The sequence below is a fragment of the Botryllus schlosseri genome, chromosome 12 (genome assembly GCF_051294905.1).
Source record: "Botryllus schlosseri isolate E-star chromosome 12, Bs_hap1, whole genome shotgun sequence".
Classification (NCBI taxonomy): Eukaryota; Metazoa; Chordata; class Ascidiacea; order Stolidobranchia; family Styelidae; genus Botryllus; species Botryllus schlosseri.
In genome coordinates this window covers 15,003,350-15,022,643 of record NC_137247.1, presented here as the reverse complement: position 1 = coordinate 15,022,643, position 19,294 = coordinate 15,003,350, and the positions used below count along the sequence as shown (strand labels likewise).

Sequence of the window (19,294 nt, the reverse complement as noted above, 5' to 3'; positions counted from 1 at the left end):
CAGTTCGTTGGAGCGTCGCGCCCCGTTCAGATGCTTCCACGCCGCCCAAGGGGGCACGGCCCCAGTTTAAGAACCACTGGTTTAGCCTATATTGTAAGTCACAAAGTTTTCTGTTGCTACTGAAGTATGGGAAACAGTTTAGCGTGACTGAATTATCTAGTTATAACGCAGCACGCATATAACACCGATGTAAATAGGCTAATTATTACATGTGGTGACTGTTTACTAAGGCCTTAAGGCCCCTCGTCGTCATCCTGGTTCGTACCGGATTTTCAATGGTGCAACGAATAAATGATTCATTAATTGACTATTTCATGTTGTGATTGTCAGGTTTCTATGAAAATGTAATTGAGATTGTAATTGAGCGAAATTTTGATCAAATTACAATTACAATTACAATTACACAAAATAGAAATGCTTCAATTACAATTACAATTACAATTACATGAAAAACTGTAATAATTACATTCAGCTCAATTACAAATTACAATTGATCCAACTCTGTACGGCAGTGTAGTATACCATAAGTACATTATCAACAGATCTTAATAAAATTTGTCGCGATTCGCCACACGACATATCAATCTCCCAGAATATCGGTAAATCCAATCCAAATCCTAGTCCGTTCAGAAAAAATATCTGATCCTAATCCAATCCAAATCCGTCAAAATTTCACAAATTCTGTTTTTTCAAATCCTAATTCTAATCCATGCTCATCTCTGTAACCTACGAATTGATGCGCAACTCCCGGCGGATACGCATGGGCAAAGAGTGTTTCTTCTTGCGGAGTAATCTAAAAGTAGCATAATTGGCAGTGCTATATCTGGCGACCTGAGCGCCAAAATTTAATATAATTGGTCTTGATCGAAAGCTGGTGTCGCAGTGATTTTGAAAATACAAATTAAAATCTCTTCAGGTAAATGGAACCATGCATGCACCCCGAAATAGCCCTCAAAGTCTGAAAACCGGCATTGCTCCAACAATGGCACCGCCGCAACACAATGACCATAACAATGACCAATTTTGTTCAGCGATTGTTCTGATCAATGACTATTTTCAGATTTTATGGGCTGTTTTGAGGTCGTTTCATTGCCTTGACAGGGATTTAATTCGTATTGTCGGAATCAGTGTGATACTAGCTTTCGTTTAAGACCATATTTGTTAAATTTCATACGCCGGGTTGGTCTTCGGATTATTTTCTTAAGGTCTCTACTTATATAGTGGCTGTCAAACCAGGTTTAAGTCGTGTTGTGTCGGGTCAAGTTGCATGATGTGTACCTGTACAAGTGTGTCAAGTCGCATGTCGTGTTCAAGTACTCCAACACAGTTTAGAGAAATCAAGCGCATTTCCACGGTACATTGCATCACGTATTCACGGACGCATCGACCAAGGCACGCTTATACAGTGAGCAGTTATGCCTGCAAACCTGGTCGGTGGTCACTGGTCATGGTCACGCAGAGCGACCATTTCGCTAAGCGATCAGCTTTGTCGAAATGCACTGCATGTTTTGTCCCGCTTAAAAATTACTATTGCGTATTATGAACTAGGAATATGATAAGTGACTTTGGCCCCAGACAAGTAAAATATAGCTGAGAAGGATGCATTGATATTATGGTTAAATTTATTACCTTTAGCAATTAATGCAGATTTAGCGCTTTTGTCTCAATATTTAGCGACATCTAACGATTTTTGTCACCAGTTTTAGCGATTTTCTTTCATCCGGAGTTGGCAACGCTGTGAGACGGCGCTGGCTCGCTCGTTTTATTATTCACTGAAGAATGCTCTGTGGTAGGTTACACTGATGTTGCAGAGTAGGCTACAGTATAAACGAATCTCAAGCCGAACACAGAGAGATTGCGATATTTATCAGATCCGAGATGTTACGGAATTACTGTATGTTAATGAGGGTGGAATATACGCTCAAATTCACATTGAGGATATATATACAATCGTGATAGCTAGCGAGAGAAAATGAGTACGGCGGAACAGGACTGTTAATCAAGTGACGAGATCGTATATGTGGTGAATTTTGTCAGATATGTTGGTAAAATTTGTGAAATAACGGTTTTTTCTCAGGTAGACTATCAGCAGTGTTATCACCTTAGTTGGTGCCCCGCCCCTCAGGCTATTTATGTTCATCGCTCAAATTGCCACGCATACAGGACGCCCATTGCAACGTCACCCGCACTTGCACGTCACCCGCACGTCACCCAAAGTCACTCAACTATGAGTGACTTTGACGTCACCCAAATTGCCACGCCTATATGACGCCCATTGCCATGCTTAGATATTCTAATGTTTCGTGAATTTCAATACCGATTTTCCATGTGTATTTAGCAATATGTATTGAATAACTTGCTTCCGAGAAATAAGTTTATGTGTATTTAGGACAACTTGATAAGTGGCTATATTCGCCAGATAATATTATTATGTGTATTTGGACTTTTGGACTTGTATTTTCGCGTATAACATGAGCTCTTAGATAATACTCATCAACGTTGAACTATAGGCGTGATTTTATGAAGATTACGTTAGATCAGAGGTCTCAAACTCAAATGTGCTCGCGGGCCAATTTCCTACTTTCTGATGGCGCCGCGGGCCGCAGTACCAATAATAGGGGAATTCAATGTATTTCCAAGTAGGCCTTATTTGAGGGGACCTTGCAGACTGACATTCCACACGTCTCGTAAGCATGTGAATTACTATTGTGAATTCACACCTGGCACGAAAAAGATGGCATTTTTATATATTTGAATAAAATTGTTGCTGTACTTGGCATAGTTTATCAAAATAATTAGTTGTAGACCCCATGCGAGGGAACAAATATCGGGACATCGTAAAAGCTAGCGGATATTTGACGTGCCGCAATTATAGGTAGAATTTTAGAATTTTACAAAGATTGATCTGATATCCGAGCATTGGAGCAGTACAGCCAAATCCGGGTTCCGGGAATAGCCTACTCCTGATAGTTAAGCTATTGGTCATGTCATTACCAAAGGCATATTAAATCAGTGTTAGATTTACCTTCGAATATTTGAACAGATCAATAACAACTTGAATCTAATGATTACTGTGCCATAGCAATGGAAATGTCCAATCGCCGAAGAATCCATTTGTGTTACAGCTGTGAATCTTTGGTTACGACTACTTTATACTCGTCACATTTAATTGACGATAAGAACATGGATAAAGATACCCAAGATGACACAAAAGGGCAACATGATGCCAATTGTTGCCATACCGACCTCCATAGATATCTAAATAATACGCTACGAAACGTAAGCTACGACCTTTTGATATTTTACCATTTCATACCAGTTTGATAGTTTGCTGTGTCCGTGGTTGTACCAAGTCATGGCATTCCGCGTCACAAAAGGCCTTCTATGATTGTATCTTTTGACGCGACATAGCTAGAGCCATTTATATTTTATCACCCATCGAATCCGAGTAATTCTACAAAAGGTCGCGCCCAAGTCCAAATCACAATTTTCAGTAGAAATCATCAACGGCCCATGTTTAACCATCATAAACAAGTGATGTTACGTAATAGGTAGGCCTAACCTTCTTCTGCGTCGTAACTTTTGAAATTGATGTATTAGTGACCATTGATGAGTAGTTTCAGGCTTCTGGAGTAGTTTTGGAGCGAATTTTAGGTTCTCTAATTCAACAAAAATTGGTAGATAAATATTGTCGAATACTTCGAAATCCAAAATGCCGCGTGTTTGAGACCTCTGCGTTAGATGATTAAATTCCAAAACTTGATAATAACTTGCTTTCTGGATATAAATAACATTCAGATTACACATGAATTTCGAAAACTATGATGTCAATGCAAGAATATATTTGCCAGATATTCTGCGCGGTTTTATGTTGATATATCAAAATTACGCGGTTTTATGATGATATATCAAAATTCTACACATCATCACTAATTAATTAATGTAAAATGCGATTTTGAGCGCAGACAGATCGCAGTTTCGATTGCCGAGGTCTCCGCATTTCACGCCCTAATATGAACGCGCACTACAATGGCATCATCACTAATTAATTAATGTTCATGTATTTCGAAAAAAGAGCATAATATATCAGTAATAGCGTTAACGTCTCAAACGCATCCAGCACGACCAGATGGTGTGAAACAACGCTTTCGCTCGATTCTTGTAGTCACCACTTTTCATACGATTCAGTCCTTTTCGTGTCGCTAGAATAAGGGTGATTAAATCGACAATGAAACGCCGCCGGCGTCTTATATCGCAATAATGTAAGCGGCGTCGGGTGCTGCTATAATGTTAGGAGCGAATATAGTAGAAAGTCCGCGTCTGGACGCCTGTAAGCAGCCGCGCATAGTAACGTAGTAAAACGCATAACAGAATTCACGCAAAAGTCGACATTGCTTTGTCATGATTTTGATGTTGTCCAATACCGATTGGGTAGATAGCAAAACCTAATTTCGTAACTAACTACATAATCCCTAGTAACGTAGTCAGACGCATGACGGAATTTACGCAAAATCGGTATTGCTCTGCGATGATTTTGATCACTATGTTTTGATAATGACTTGCTTCCGAGAAATAAATAACATTCATTATACGTTAGATGATACTTTTTCTTGATACTCTATTATGTGTATTTAGGGCAAATGCGACATCACTACGTTGGCGACAGGCCTGATTTGAACACACTAATTTTGCGAATTAAACTTATCACCCACCACGGACACTCAATGAAGAGCACCCTGGAGCACCAATATAAATGCTTTACAATTCTTGAAATATAATATTCTGATCATATAATAAGCTTACAAAACTTATACTTGAGTACTCCGAAATGTAGAAGTACTTTACCATTACAAGACGTTTTTGTAAAATGAAGACTAATTTTAATGAAAAGTAAAAATTATCCTCCAACACGGACACTCAATGAAGAGCACCCCGGAGCATTCACATAAAATGCTACACAATTCTTGACATATAATATACTGGTGATGATGTTAATGAACTAATGTTTTCAACAGTATAGGGCAAGCATCAGGCAATACTTATACTTGAGAACTCCGAAATGTACAAGTACTTTACCTTTACCCGACGTTTTTGTAAAATGATACTTTAAAATGAAGATTACACAAGTACTTCCCTAAAATCCGAAATACTTATTCGCTCGAGTTACAGCCGTAGCGCTTGGAACGAAGGTTTATCGATAATATCCAACATGCTGGTTCACTTCAAGGGTAATTTGTAGAACTCAAATATTGCATGGTCGGACTTCGCAAATTTTCGATTTATTTTTGCTATTTTTCAATTTCGTTAGTTCTCCGCCTTCAAATATCATGTTATACAAATATTATGTATACGGAAAAAGTATAAATCCGACTATGTTGTTGCTATTTACACAGGCTTACCATATTTTGGAAGTGTAAAAAGAGGACACTTTTTTAGAAATTTCAGACATGCAAAACTGGAGAAGAATTTTCAAAAACCGGTAAATTTTTCCCATTTCGTGATCGGTTGACTAAAAAAAAAAAAGATCTTCTTTTCGCTCAGGGCTTAAATCACCACTTTTCCCTCCGAAATACCCGCCGGAGCTTCACTTCTGCGCTAATTTACGGCATAGCACTGGCTATTTCCTCTAAATCTGACCTGAATTTTCAAAAAAGAGGACAAAATCTCAAAAAAGAGGACAAAAGGGCGTCCTCCGAGGACACTTTCAAAAAAGTCAAAAAAGAGGACAAATCCTCTTAAAAGAGGACGTATGGTAAGCCTAATTTACAAAATTACCTCCCTCAGTAACCAATTCCGCGTAGACAATGCAATTTTGTAAGGTATATAGAAATCTACTTTTAAATTGTTACACTTATACTGCGACTAGCGTTACACTGAATATTAAGTTGCTATTCTGAAAATTTTGTCAAGTTAATAGCTTAAAAACTTATACTTCTGCATTGCGAAATTTACAAGTACTTTACCTTTACACGACGTTTTTGTAAAATGAACACTAATTTTATTAAAAAAAAAAAAAAGAGCGAAAAAAAGCATTTTATCCCGGAACGCAACTAGAAAAATCGTGTGAATTTGTAAACTACTTATTCATGACATAATAATAATTCTACTTGTACACTTTTCACATTTTACAACACTTTTACTAGTACTTAACAGTTTCAGTTTTAAATAAAATTCGGAATATAAACAAATCGAAAAATTCGGTTACCAATTTCGCGTAGGGTATGCATACAAATGAGGAAAGTTACATCAACACGTGTTAACTAGTTGTATCGAGTTATCGAATGATTTTTTCGTTACATCAAAAGAACTAGAATGTGTAACTACTTTAGAAAACGTTCCTAACCCTTTACACAACAGCGATAAATCGTACAAGCAACAAGTTTCGAAAATTGAGTTTTTTAAATAACATGAAAGTATCACACCACAAACTGCGCTAGCCTTCAAAGTTGACAAGTAAACAAGTACTTGCACTCCATCAGAATACTAAAGTAGCTTATCGCGTATATGTACCTAATACTAAAGTGTTTATGATTTCAGATCGCTTCAACTTCATGACATTTTCAGTATTAAACAGAAGTATAGACCTAGAATGCTAACTTTCATCGTAAATAGCGACTTCTAGCTTAATTTAATTGATTGATCTGAGATCATTGCTTTACTTAATCTCTCCAAAATGTGGATTATACAAGTACGTCACCATCGAATCCCTCTAGCTATAACTATCTGGCAGTATAATTGCGGAAAATACTCGAGTAGTAATTTTAAAGTAGCTTAGGTATCTAAATGAGCTCTAGGACATTGTGATTATGCAGCATACGAAATTTCATCACACATTTCATGATGGAACAACTTTAAAACTAACGCAGTTCTATAGCACTTTTGCCTAAATCTGTTTTCGGTAGCATGTACCTGAACATAGTCAGCTTTATTACCGGAATTACCATGATAATATGTAACTCCTCACCTTGAAACTTGGTACGTAGTTGTAGGACATTGTGATTATGCAGCATACCAAATTTCCTCACGCATTTCATAATGGAACAACTTTATAACTAGCGCGGCTCTACATCAACTTTTTGCGTACATCTGTTTTGCGGGAGCGTCTAGCAGGTACCCATACACAGTCAACTTTAATAACGGAATTACCATGCTTAACATTGAATCCCAACTCGCAACTTGATACGTAGTTGTAGGACATTATGGCAATGCACCATGCTAAATTTCATCACACATCTAATGATGGAGCACCTCTAAAACTAACGCAGTCGAATACCGACTTTTACGCATATCTGTTTGCATGAACATAGCATATACCTATACATAGTCAATTTTAATAACAGAATTAGCACGCTAAACATTAAATTCTCACCACCTTGAACGTTGGTACGCAGTTGTAGGACATAATAACAATGCACCATACCAAATTTCGTCACACATTTCATGATGTAACACCTTTAAAACTAACGCAGTTCTCTACAGACTCTTGCGTAAATCTGTGTTTCGGTAGCGCAGCACGTACATATACATAGTAAGCTTTAATAACGGAAGTACCATGCTAATAATCAAATCCCCACCCTGAAACTTGGTACGCAGTTGTAGGACATTATGAAAATACACCATACCAAATTTTGTCAGACATTTCATGATGGAACACCTTTAAAACTAACGCAGTTCTATACCGACTTTTGGCTAAATCTGTTTTTCCGTAGCGTAGCACGTACCGATATATAGTCAACGTTAATAACGGAATTACCATGGTAATAATCGACTCCCCACCTTGAAACTCGGTACGCGGCACATTATGACAATGCACCATGTCAAATTTTGTTACGCATTTCATGATTGAACGAACAACTTTAAAACTAACGCAGTTCTATACCGACTTTTGCGGGAGCGTAGCACGTACCTATTAGGGATGGTGTGAACCTATCAAAGGTTCAGGTTCATGTGAACGCGAACCTTTTTGAAACGTTCTGTGTGAACGCGAACGTGAACCTCGTGACGTCATAATGCTAATTCCAACCATGCATTTCAGTGAGTTGATATATTAATGTAAACAATACTTAGTGACAACTCGTACCACATTATGCCCCAATGCAGGAGTAGGCTACTTACTGACTTTTTAACCGTCACCTAATGTATCAAGTGGAGCAATCAAATGATATAATAATCCCATAAAATCAATATCTTCCGTCACTTTGCCAAGAATTTCGACGAGGACTTTGGGGAAATATCAGCTTACGCCTTAACGGTATAGGCCAGACCTGAGCAAAGTGTAAAACGGGTTTCTATACTTGCTACCCATATTACCCAATTAACAAGTTATACAGCAGTAGCCAACCCCTCAATCGCACTGATTTGGTTTTAATGATACAATAAACATGTGAAGTCAAGTTTGACGCCTGCTAGATTATTTACATCAGAAAACGATATCCATCGTCTTGATTGGTTGAATAAGCATCATTCGATGACTACATGTAGTGTATTTCGCTCGTGATGTTGTGTGATTGCGGGTCAAGCTCACAGCAGATAGTCACTAAATATTCACAAACGTAAAGCTGGATATGGATATTTCGAGCAAACTTTCGTAATAAAGCAGGTAAAATTTTTGAGATTGTCAAGGTCCATGCTCGTTTAGTGTTGATCTTATGCTACCAGCGCCATGCATAGATTGGCCCGCATATGATATGCGGAAAATCTGAACCAAAGATGCTATAATGAAGTGAAAATTATATTACATGAAAAAGGTTCACAGTGCAGAACCTACCAAGGTTCTGTTGTGAACGCGAACCTCTAAATTTCCGAGGTTCACACACAGAACGCGAACGTGAACCTCACGTTCACACCATCCCTAGTACCTACGCATAGTCAACTTTAATAACGGAATTACCATGCTGAACATTGAATGCGCAGCTTGAAAATTGGTTCACAGGTGTAGGACAATATGACAATGGAACATATCAAATTTCATCACACATTTCATGGTAGAACACCTTTAAAACTAACGCAGTTTTATACCGACTTCGCGTGAATCTGTTTGCGGGAGCGTAGCACGTAGCTATGCGTAGTCAACTTTAATGATGGAATTACAGATGTAATTATGTTTCAACACTTTTACAATGATTCATCTTGCTTCCTATAACATCCCACTCGAAGCCGTCGTTATTAAGCTGTGATCTCAGCCTGAGCTATGTCTTGAAGCCTACAGGACTCTGCAAATTGTTTCGATTTATTCTGCCCGTTTCAATTTAAGATAAGGAAACCCATTTCACTCAATGTATGTATGTATGCAAGCCTACGGTATGTATGTATGTATGTATGTATGTATGTATGTATGCCTACGGTACTCTACAAAATTAATTAATTCTCCCTATGTTAATTTATCATAAGAAAGATGATTTGACTCCTAAAGTACGAAATACTTGTTCGCTTGAGCTAAGCCACAGTGCTTGGACTGGAATTTTACGAGGTATGTGGACTCATTTCGAAGGGCTCTATGCCATAGCAGCATACTTTACGCTCCAATTCGATTTCTACACATTCCATATAATTACTAACAGAACCATTGAGTACCAGCCTTGACATTTTCCGTAGAACTAGATGGCATGTATACAATTTCATGACATCCGACAGTACGACGCAGACTATCAAAATATCGAAAGAAGCCCTCTATTCTTTTCTGAAATAATCAAGGTTTTATTAACACTCCCCTTCATATAAACTCCAGCAGAATCACTAATAACCTCTCAAGTTTACTCAATTTACTCTAATTTGATACTCGAGTACTAAATCCCTATTTTCCGCAAGTCTGATAGAGGCTATCGCTCGATACTCAACGATTTGTAATTTTGCTGGAATACAAGTACAATTAGGGATTAAAAAGTAACTGATATAGGTGGTTATGTTTGTAGATTATTTACACTTCTACTTACCGTTTTTTTTTCAGGAGAAACTACCTACTTTTAGGACTTTATATTTTAAAGTAGTTTGAGGTTACGTTTGTATCACCTTGACAAGTGGTATCATCAAAAACTGCTTTTGCTAAACTCTTACATTTTCACTAAACTCCTACACTGAATCTTGTAAAGTAGATAGAAAGGGGGAGCTATTAACATAAGGTATGTTAGAAGCAAGCAAATTTCGATTGCATACAAATGCCACAAACTGCGCTAACTTTCAGAATTGTTAAGTGTAGAAGTACTCGTACTTCTTGAGAATACCCAAGTAGGTTTTTTGCCTACATGCACCAAATACTCTCAAGTCCTTATGATATTGGAGCACATCAACTTCGTGATAGCTACCGTATTAAACAGAAATTGACCTATAGAGTACTAACGTTTTACTTACTCGAAAATGACTACTTCTACCTTCTTTGAAAGGATTCCTCGCTCGGAGCGAAATTTTATGTGGTTTTGGATAATATCCAAGATGTAGGCTCACTTTGAAGGGTACTTCGTAAAACTCAAATATTGCGCAGTGAGAGTTCGCAAATTCTCGAAGTATTTTTGTTATTTTTATTGCGATAAGTCATTCTGCATCGCGAAATGATAACTTCATGATAGCTACAGTATTAAACAGAAATAGACTTAGAGTACTAACGTTTTACTTACTCGAAAATGACTACTTCTACCTTATTTTAAAGGACTCCTCGCTCGGAGCGAGATTTTATGTGGTTTTGGATAATATCCATGATGTAGGCTCACTTTGAAGGGTACTTCGTAAAACTTAAATATTGCGCAGTGAGAGTTCGCAAATTCTCGAAGTATTTTTGTTATTTTTATTGCGATAAGTCATTCTGCAGCGCGAAAATGCGTCGTAGGATATAGATGAAACTAGCACCACTCATCAAGACCACTGAAAACAGTACATTTCAGCATTTAGTAGCAGTAAATTTCTAGTAAAGTACAAGAAGTTATGATTGCCGAGTGAGTTAAAAAGTAAGTATTGAAGGTATAGTTTACCTAAAAACCGAAAACTCTGAAATAGAAGTAGATGCAGAGTGAATAGTTAATCACTTGATTAAGTATAGTGCAAGCAGATAAAACCTATACTTGAGCACTACAAAATGCACGAGTACTTCGCTATCGACTCCTTCCACGTAAAAAGTGACTACGGTTTAAGACTACTTTTACCGATACTCGACAGTTTCAGTTTTAGATAAAATTCGGAAACCTAGTAATTTCATAAACATAAGCTAATTAAATGAATTTACTCGGATGTACTATGCCGCGCTGATAAGTTTAATTATAATATATACTTATCATGTTACAGTGATTTTTCTAGCGTAGAAAATCTTTAAAATGTAGTAAGGCCAATAAGGCCAATATGAAGATATTCGTTGAGCTGAATAAACATAAAAAATACTCTAGACCAGTGGTTCTCAACCGCCGGTCCGTGGACCGGTGCCGGTCCGCGACGACTTTTCTGCCGGTCCGCCAGGTGTTTTTGATTTTTAAATCCTAATTTCAAGAGACAAAATGTTGAAGGCTTCTCAATTGATGATATAAATAAAACATCAAATTTTAAACACATTCAGAACTTCATGAGCAAATATCAGGCGTCAAAACATGTTCGATTCAATTTATTGAAATTGAAGCCGTCTCCGGTGACGACATCCGAACGCTAAGTACGAGCTGACTCGCAAAAGCGGCAGTTTGCATGGTCATTCGTTTTCGATTCATTCATTTTGTGGATGACCCCACATCGCTGTTGCCAGGTGTTTTTGTGCGGCGTATTGCATGTCTGGGGCTTGTGGGAATGAGCAAGGTGCTTGGTCCGACTCCGAAACGCTTTTCCAGATATTATCGAAGAGCGAAGAATATCGTTCGAGTTGGCGTAGTCGATTAATCCACGGCCCTCGGCGCGAAACACTAATCGACTATGGATAACTAACCCACGGATAGATGCGCAACACGTGACTACTACAGTAGTCTGCCCAGATGCAGCTAGCGATTGCTGGTAGCTTCGTAAACCGATATTGTATGCCAGCGGCCGTGCACCATTATGACTGGGTAGATTCGGACTGTATTGGCACTCGGCGATCCGTCAGTGGCATGTTCGGGTTTTGTTTTTTCTCAGGCATCATATCTGGGGTATGTACGGCGTGCGCACTGCATGTGTTCCGCCACTAGGACATCATATCTGGTGTAGATTCGGACTCGTGTTGCCATCGCTCGGATATCATGTCTTTGGTATGTTCGTAACGTGTTGCAGCACTCGGACATCATGTCCGGGATATGTTCGGACTACGCCTCCACTCGGACAGTATATCCGGGTAGATTCGGACTGTATGCCGTCGCTAGACGGACTGGGGCATGTTTGGATTTTTTTTGCAACTCAAATATCATATATGGGATGTCTTCCGTCACTCGGACATCATGTCTGGGGTATTTTCGGACTGTTGCCACTAGGACATTATATCTGGTATGGATTCGAACTGTGATCCGTCACTCGGACATTATATATGGGATATATTCTGCCTATGTGGCAACCCAGACATCATGACAGGTTATGTTTGGGCTATCTTGGCACTGGGACATCATGTCTGGGGTGTGTGCACGCCGTGTTTCATCACTCCGCCATCATATCTGGGGTCTGTTTGGACTATGTTGTTAATCAGACAACAAACCATGTTCGCATTGTGTTCCGCCCTTCGGACCTCATATCTTGGATAGATTCGGACTGGCATGATGTCTGAATGGCAATTACAGTCCAAATCTATCTCAGATATGATGTCCGGATGGCACAGCACAGTCCGAACATACCAAACATCTGATGTACCAGTGACACAACGTAACCTATGATGATGTCCTGGTTTCTATTACAGGCAGAATATACCAAAGTCATGATAGAGTGGCGGTTCACAGTCCGGATCTACACCAGATATAATGTCTGAGTGGCGGAAGACGAAGTGCAAAAACATTCCAGATATGGTATCCGAGTTGTAACATACTTCAAACATGCACCAGACGTGGTGTCCGTGTGCTGGCGGAGCACAGTCCGAATATACCCCAGAGATACTGTCCCAGTGGACACATAGCCCGGACACACCAAAGACATGATGTCCGAGTGGCACATAATACAAACATACAAAAGACATGATATCCGAGTGGCAACACAGTCCGAATCCACCCCAGATATGATGTCCGAATGGCGGAACACATAGCAAACATACCCAAGATATGATGTCCGGGTGGCAACAAAGCCCGAACATATACCTGACTGTCCGGTCGCTCGCATACAATATCCGTTAACGAAGCGACCATCAATCGCTATCTGCATATGGGTAGCCTACTCAACCGTTAATCACGTGTTGCGCATCTATCCATTGGCTAGTCATCAATAAATCGACTCTCCACGCTAGCACGTTATCTGGGCAAGATGATTTTACCTCGACTCAACAGACTGACTACCGGAAAATCATGTGAATACCATCATGAATATATTTAGTTAGGAATAAAACCCTCAAAATTTCACTCTCTACTGCCATAGTTGCGAAAAAATGGTCGCATACTTTACATTCCGGGTTGATTTAAATTTTGAAGTTCCACCGGTCCGCCAAATATTTTTTGAAATGTTACCGGTCCGCGAGATGAAAAAGGTTGAGAACCACTGATCTAGGTGATAAACATCAGCAATGGAAAAGAACATTATTCATCAGCATTGAACGCTCTCTCATCCACGAAATTTCATGCTGGTGACGTTATATTTTGTGATACGATTTTTGATATACAATGTTCTTTCCAATTCTCTACTAGTTGCTGACGATTACCCCTGACGAGTGTCAGCCGAAAATATTCGGGTTCATTTCAATATGAATATACTGTTGAATCATCGACAATCGTATCGCAAAAGATGACGTCACCAGCATGAAATTTGGAATAATCGGTGCGGAGAGAGCGGTTAAGCTCAGTGTACTATTTCTGGATGGTACACAAACTCCTTCTATAGGCACGGGCTAGGTTAGCGAATTTTGATACAAAATTCATCGCATCGATTTCCATTTTATGTTCCGTTATCGTAGTTATCGTAGGCCCCGTATAAGTGATATATTTTAATATCATATCTTGTTTAGCAGTGTAAGTCATTATTCAATTATCGCTGTCGAAGTCCATGCTTGTAATTAACCCTCCGGAAAACCTCCGAGCTATTGAGCGAGCTGTAAAGAACGACACACTGTCATAGCTAGGCACCTGATAATTTCTGTCAAGTTTAGAAAAAGAATCGGATTACGATACGACATGAAAATTATGAAGGCGGTAACAGACGCCAAGGTACACGAATGCGATGTATGCGGGAAGGAATTACGTGAAAAGGGTGATTTAATATCGCACGCGATTGTCCATAGCGACTTCAGACAGTTTCGATGTGAGATATGCGACATGGAATTTCGTCGCAAAGGTAATTTGGAAAAGCACCTCAAAATACATTTCAACCCACGAAGATTTACTTGTGAGATCTGCGGAAGCGCGTTTACTGATAATGGTAACATGAAATCACACATGAGCATTCATTATGGCGTTAAAGAATATCGATGCGATATATGCGGACGGGAGTTTCACAGTAAGGGTGTTTTAAAATCTCATTTGGATACACACAGTGCCATCAAGCATCAATGCAGCATATGCAACAAAGAACTCGCTTCTAAACGGAGTTGGAGGGTTCACATGTTAATCCATTCTGACATGAAAAACTTTATTTGCGAAATATGCGGTAAATCATTTAAGCAGAATGCGAAAAGAGAGCAGCACATGAAAATTCATACCGGCAATAAAGAATTCACGTGCGGTGTGTGCGGTATGGTCTTCCTCTGGGATACCGGCCTACGTTCGCATGTTAAGGTTCACAGCGACGTGAAACCACATCGATGCGGTAAATGCCACAAGGCGTATCGTCAGAAACACTGTTTGAAAGCGCATCTCACGAACTCGCATTCGTTAAGTCCTGATCGGGAACAAATTATATGTGAAATCTGTGGGAAAGTGCTGGCCAGCAGCAGCGGGCTGAGGCCTCACCTGAAAATCCATGCCGGCGTCAAGGAACATGAGTGCGACATTTGCGGGAAGAGGTTCCACGGGAAATCGGACATGACTAGACATATGAAACGATGCCATTCATAAAAGCATCAATTCTCTCTCCATGCCACAGTGCTTTTCAGCCTATGGGATCGTACGCAATTGCGCGGATGATAAGCGAGGCGCAGAAGAGTGCGGACGAGAATTGTGCACATGCTTTACATCTACGGACGTGGAAAAATCAGAATATACTTGATAGGATATCACATTTGTGAAAACTTGCTGGGCGCACCGCTAATCGTATAGCTTTTACGATCATTTTGCCTCGCACTAGCCGGATAAATACATTTTTGCACGGTATTATTATTACAAAGATTCAAATGAAAGTCAATTCGGCAAAGTATGGCGTGAAATTTATACAACCAAGAAGAATTTTAGTGTTCCCCTTATCAGGAGATAATGACCCAATTATTTATACGTCATCTATGTCAAATTATTTCTATTTGAATCTGTGTTTGCATGCTTCTTATTGTGCCGTCATTTCTATCTCGCCTTCCGTCACCTGCCACCTCGTTTTGTGTCTTACAGAGGTGCTCAGTAACGAAGTACGGGGTGGCGAGATAGCGCAGTGGTATAATCCGCGGCTGCAACACCAATGGGCGTGGGTTCGAGTCCGACTTCCGAATTCCGATACCTAAGTGTTGGAGGTTTACCTAGGCTCCTCCTCGCCACCTCATCCGCGTCAGCGGTGTCTTACAAAAGCCTAGAGGTGGGCCGTGCTATAAGTCGGCAGTTACGGAAAATAAGAAGAATATCGGTCTGGTGTAAATGACCATAGCAGTCGAAAAACACCATGAATACCCCAAAACAAACCGTAACGAAGTACTTTTACTTTTTCGAAGTACTCAAGTAGTTTTCCTCTACTTGTGGTACTTACTCAAGTAGATCTGATTTTTGCTACTGCTACTTCTACTTCGTGATATTTTGTGATCTACTTACTTACTTTTCGCTATTTTCAGTTTGTCAGGTAGAAAAAGCTCAATCTTCCAATCAGGAAGATAGCCTGAGGAATTTCATGGATGTTTTCAAAGAGTATCAGCATTTAATTTTCATAAAAGTTGGGTAAAGCCAAGAATCTTCGTCGCGCTTCGTGCGCAGTGGATCGGGAGTAATTAGTATGATTTCACGAACGTATCGATGAATTTAATTTAGGTAGCGGGTTGGCGCGGTTTCGTTCATACCACACGTCACCCTTCGCCCATATGAAATATAATTCATCACAGTATATTTGGATCGTCATAATGTTTCGCAATCTAGCATTTACTTGTCATATCGTAATCTACCATGTCCATGGCGCGTCCTAACCTGGAAAAGTGGACTCTGATTTTTTTGTTAGTTTTAAAGCTGTTTTAGCATACCACCTTTGAAACTTTCTGGACTGAAGGCATAAAATACATGTTCCGCGTTTATAAGCAGTATTTATGTTTCACTTTCAATTCCCAGTATCATGTACTTTGTTAAAACAGAGGATTAGTATTGCATTTCCATATCAGTACTATTATTTTCATCCCATGATGTGGACGAATGCTTATGCTATCGAAAATTGGATACCTGCTGGTATGCATCAATATGAATCAAGCTCGTCACCTTTCGCATACCTTAATTTGCACCTTTTCACAATCCATGTGAACGAATTAGGATCGTTTTCACAACTACTTACTTTCTTGAATACTATTAAAGTCAGTCAATTCTACTTATACTTCAAGTAGTTTTAGATTGCTTGTTGAGGAAGTACTTCTACTCGTACTTGAGTAGATTTTTTCGTCGCTACTTCTACGTCTACTTGAGTAGCTTTCTTGACTATTTTGACCACCTCTGGTCGCTTGTCCGTTAATATTACCTTCTTTTACTTGCCATTCAGTGTACATGTAGGTCTACATTGTGTATGTGCATGAAATTTACTGTGCACGCGCATATAACCAAGTTGTTGCAAGCGCCAATTACGAGTGTCAATAAACAACAAACTTCAGTTACTTCTGACCTAACTTGAAAATAGCTACCTCTATTCGCAATTCTCTTTAAATTCGACTTAACTTACTTTGATATCTATGTGTTGGAGTATAGGCGCTGCAGCTACTCCACCGCCGCCGAAACTCCGATGATGATGATACGGCGCAAATATAAAGCCGCGGTGGTCCATTGGATAAGGGGGCGCGGTGTACAGCATGTATGATGGCGGCCAACCGGCCATCTGGAGGTACGCTAACTGGCATATTTGATGTGCCGGTTGAGGTGTCGTTGGATGCCGAATTATGGCATCCTGTTAATGGCGATCCCTGTAAAGATCGCTCATTACCCGATGACGAAAACGTAAACGCCATTGCGTATTTTGAAATCGAAACCCCTATGGCATACGGCATATTTCCGTAGATTAACCTGTTAGAATATAAACGATTTCCACGTTACAAGACGCCATAAGTAATGCGAATAAGTTTGAACTAGATCAGATGTCTCGAACTCAAATGTGCCTGCGGGCCAGTTTTCCAGTTTTGACGACGTCGCGGGCCGCAGCATTTATAGGGTATGCTATGTCTTTCCAAGTAGGCCTTATTTCGCGGGAATGCATTGTCTTATTGAAAGTGAGCCGATCCAGCAGACTGACTGTAGACACACATCGTCAAAATGTGATTTACTCTTGTATCAATTAAGGCCTTGGCACGAAAAGAATCATCACATTTATAACTATTTGACTAGAATTAGAATAGCTATAAGATATAGACACCATATGGGCGGATAAATGTATGATGCCATCATAAAAGCTATCCGGTTGTAATTTTCAGCTATTATGAATATTTTGAATCCAACAGATTGATGATAGATACTGATCTGATATCGAAACATTTTTAAGTTGAGCATTGTAATTCCAATCCAGGATTCGGGTATAGGCTACTTCTGATACTTCTGATACTCAGGAGTGCAACAGCAAATGCAAATTCGCTCGTCTACCATTTGTTTGAAAAGTCTGACCGTCAGAAATCGGAAGTTTATTAGAATATTTGTGGAGGAAGAAGAATCTGAGATGGTCATCAATGAAATCAGCGAAGCCGAGAAAGTACCCAGCGAAACTGACGATGATGATACATGCCCTACGACTCTTTTGAGTCGTGTAAATGGTATATTTTAGTCGACTTGAAGAGCGGGACGATTTCAAAACTCCGTCCATGATGCAGGATGACTTATTTATGGATAATATTGACGATGATGTCGTAAAAGTAAAGCAGTTGTTGCTCTATGCTGCACAGTGTCCCGTGGAAGTCACTCAGTGATTTTTGTTCATTTAAATATTCGTTGAATACAAGAATTTTCGTCTAGCATTCCATGCCGTGCAGTCGCAGTAATCACTGTATCGTCATTTTAGAAGGTTTTCGTCATCATTAGGGTCATCATGGGTAAAAAAAAAAACAAAAAAAAAAACAATAAAAAACATGTTTTAAACAAGGGCCATGTTTTAAACATGTGTGTTTTAAATTGATTTTTGTTTTAAACACAACCCTAACTGCATGGTAGCGTTTGCAATTGATGTGATGGTAAAGTTTGATGAATAGTTTAAGGCTTTCGGAGCAATTTAATAGGGAATTTTAACTTTATAACCTGAGAAGATTTATGTGGCACTTATATATTGTCAAATTAGGAAAAATCTAAAATGTCGTCGCGGGCCGTGCAAAATGCTCTGGAGGGCCACATGCGTGTTTGAGACCTCTGAACTAGATTAACCAATCGCAATTTAATGAAGCTCTTAGTCCCAATCCCGGGCAATGCTCATCTGAGTAGTAGGCAAGCTTCAGCTAATTGTCAAGGAATCTGGTATCCAGATTCATTTCAAGCAGCATTCCTGAATGTTTGATACGCAATCACATTGAGTTCAGGATTCAGTTTACCTGAGTGATCACAAATCGACTGGCGCATAGGAACGAATGTGTTTAAATATATGCAATACATACATTCCCTGTTGGTCCAGACTAATTTTTGTCGCCCCGTTCTACGACAAAAGTCAAATTTCTAAGATCGATCTGACAGAAACCTGCAATTTGAACCGGCTCGCTCATCTTAAAAAGTGTGTGAGACAAGTCTATTGAACGGGTACGAACCGGCTGAACCCGACCGCTGGCTTTGATTATTTCAGTTTCAAGTTATAGCAACACAAAATTTGATTTCGCAATTTAGGCTACCGCAGTATCAGCCTAACATTCCATTTTGACACTGCTTAATAACGTCGGGTC

General features: G+C 39.4%; 1 protein-coding gene across 1 annotated transcript; it reads left to right on the top strand.

The window, feature by feature from the left end:
• The first annotated feature begins 10,074 nt into the window (after positions 1-10,074).
• Positions 10,075-18,286, top strand: LOC145452482 (uncharacterized). Its single transcript, XM_080330664.1, has one exon. The coding sequence runs from the start codon at positions 14,241-14,243 to the stop codon at positions 15,117-15,119; it is 879 nt and encodes a 292-aa protein (XP_080186790.1). The 5' UTR covers positions 10,075-14,240; the 3' UTR covers positions 15,120-18,286.
• The last annotated feature ends 1,008 nt before the right edge of the window (positions 18,287-19,294 follow it).

What these genes read in the sequence shown, in the direction of transcription:
- LOC145452482 (XM_080330664.1), top strand. Translation starts at nt 14,241, where the DNA reads ATGAAAATTATGAAGGCGGTAACAGACGCCAAGGTACACGAATGCGAT.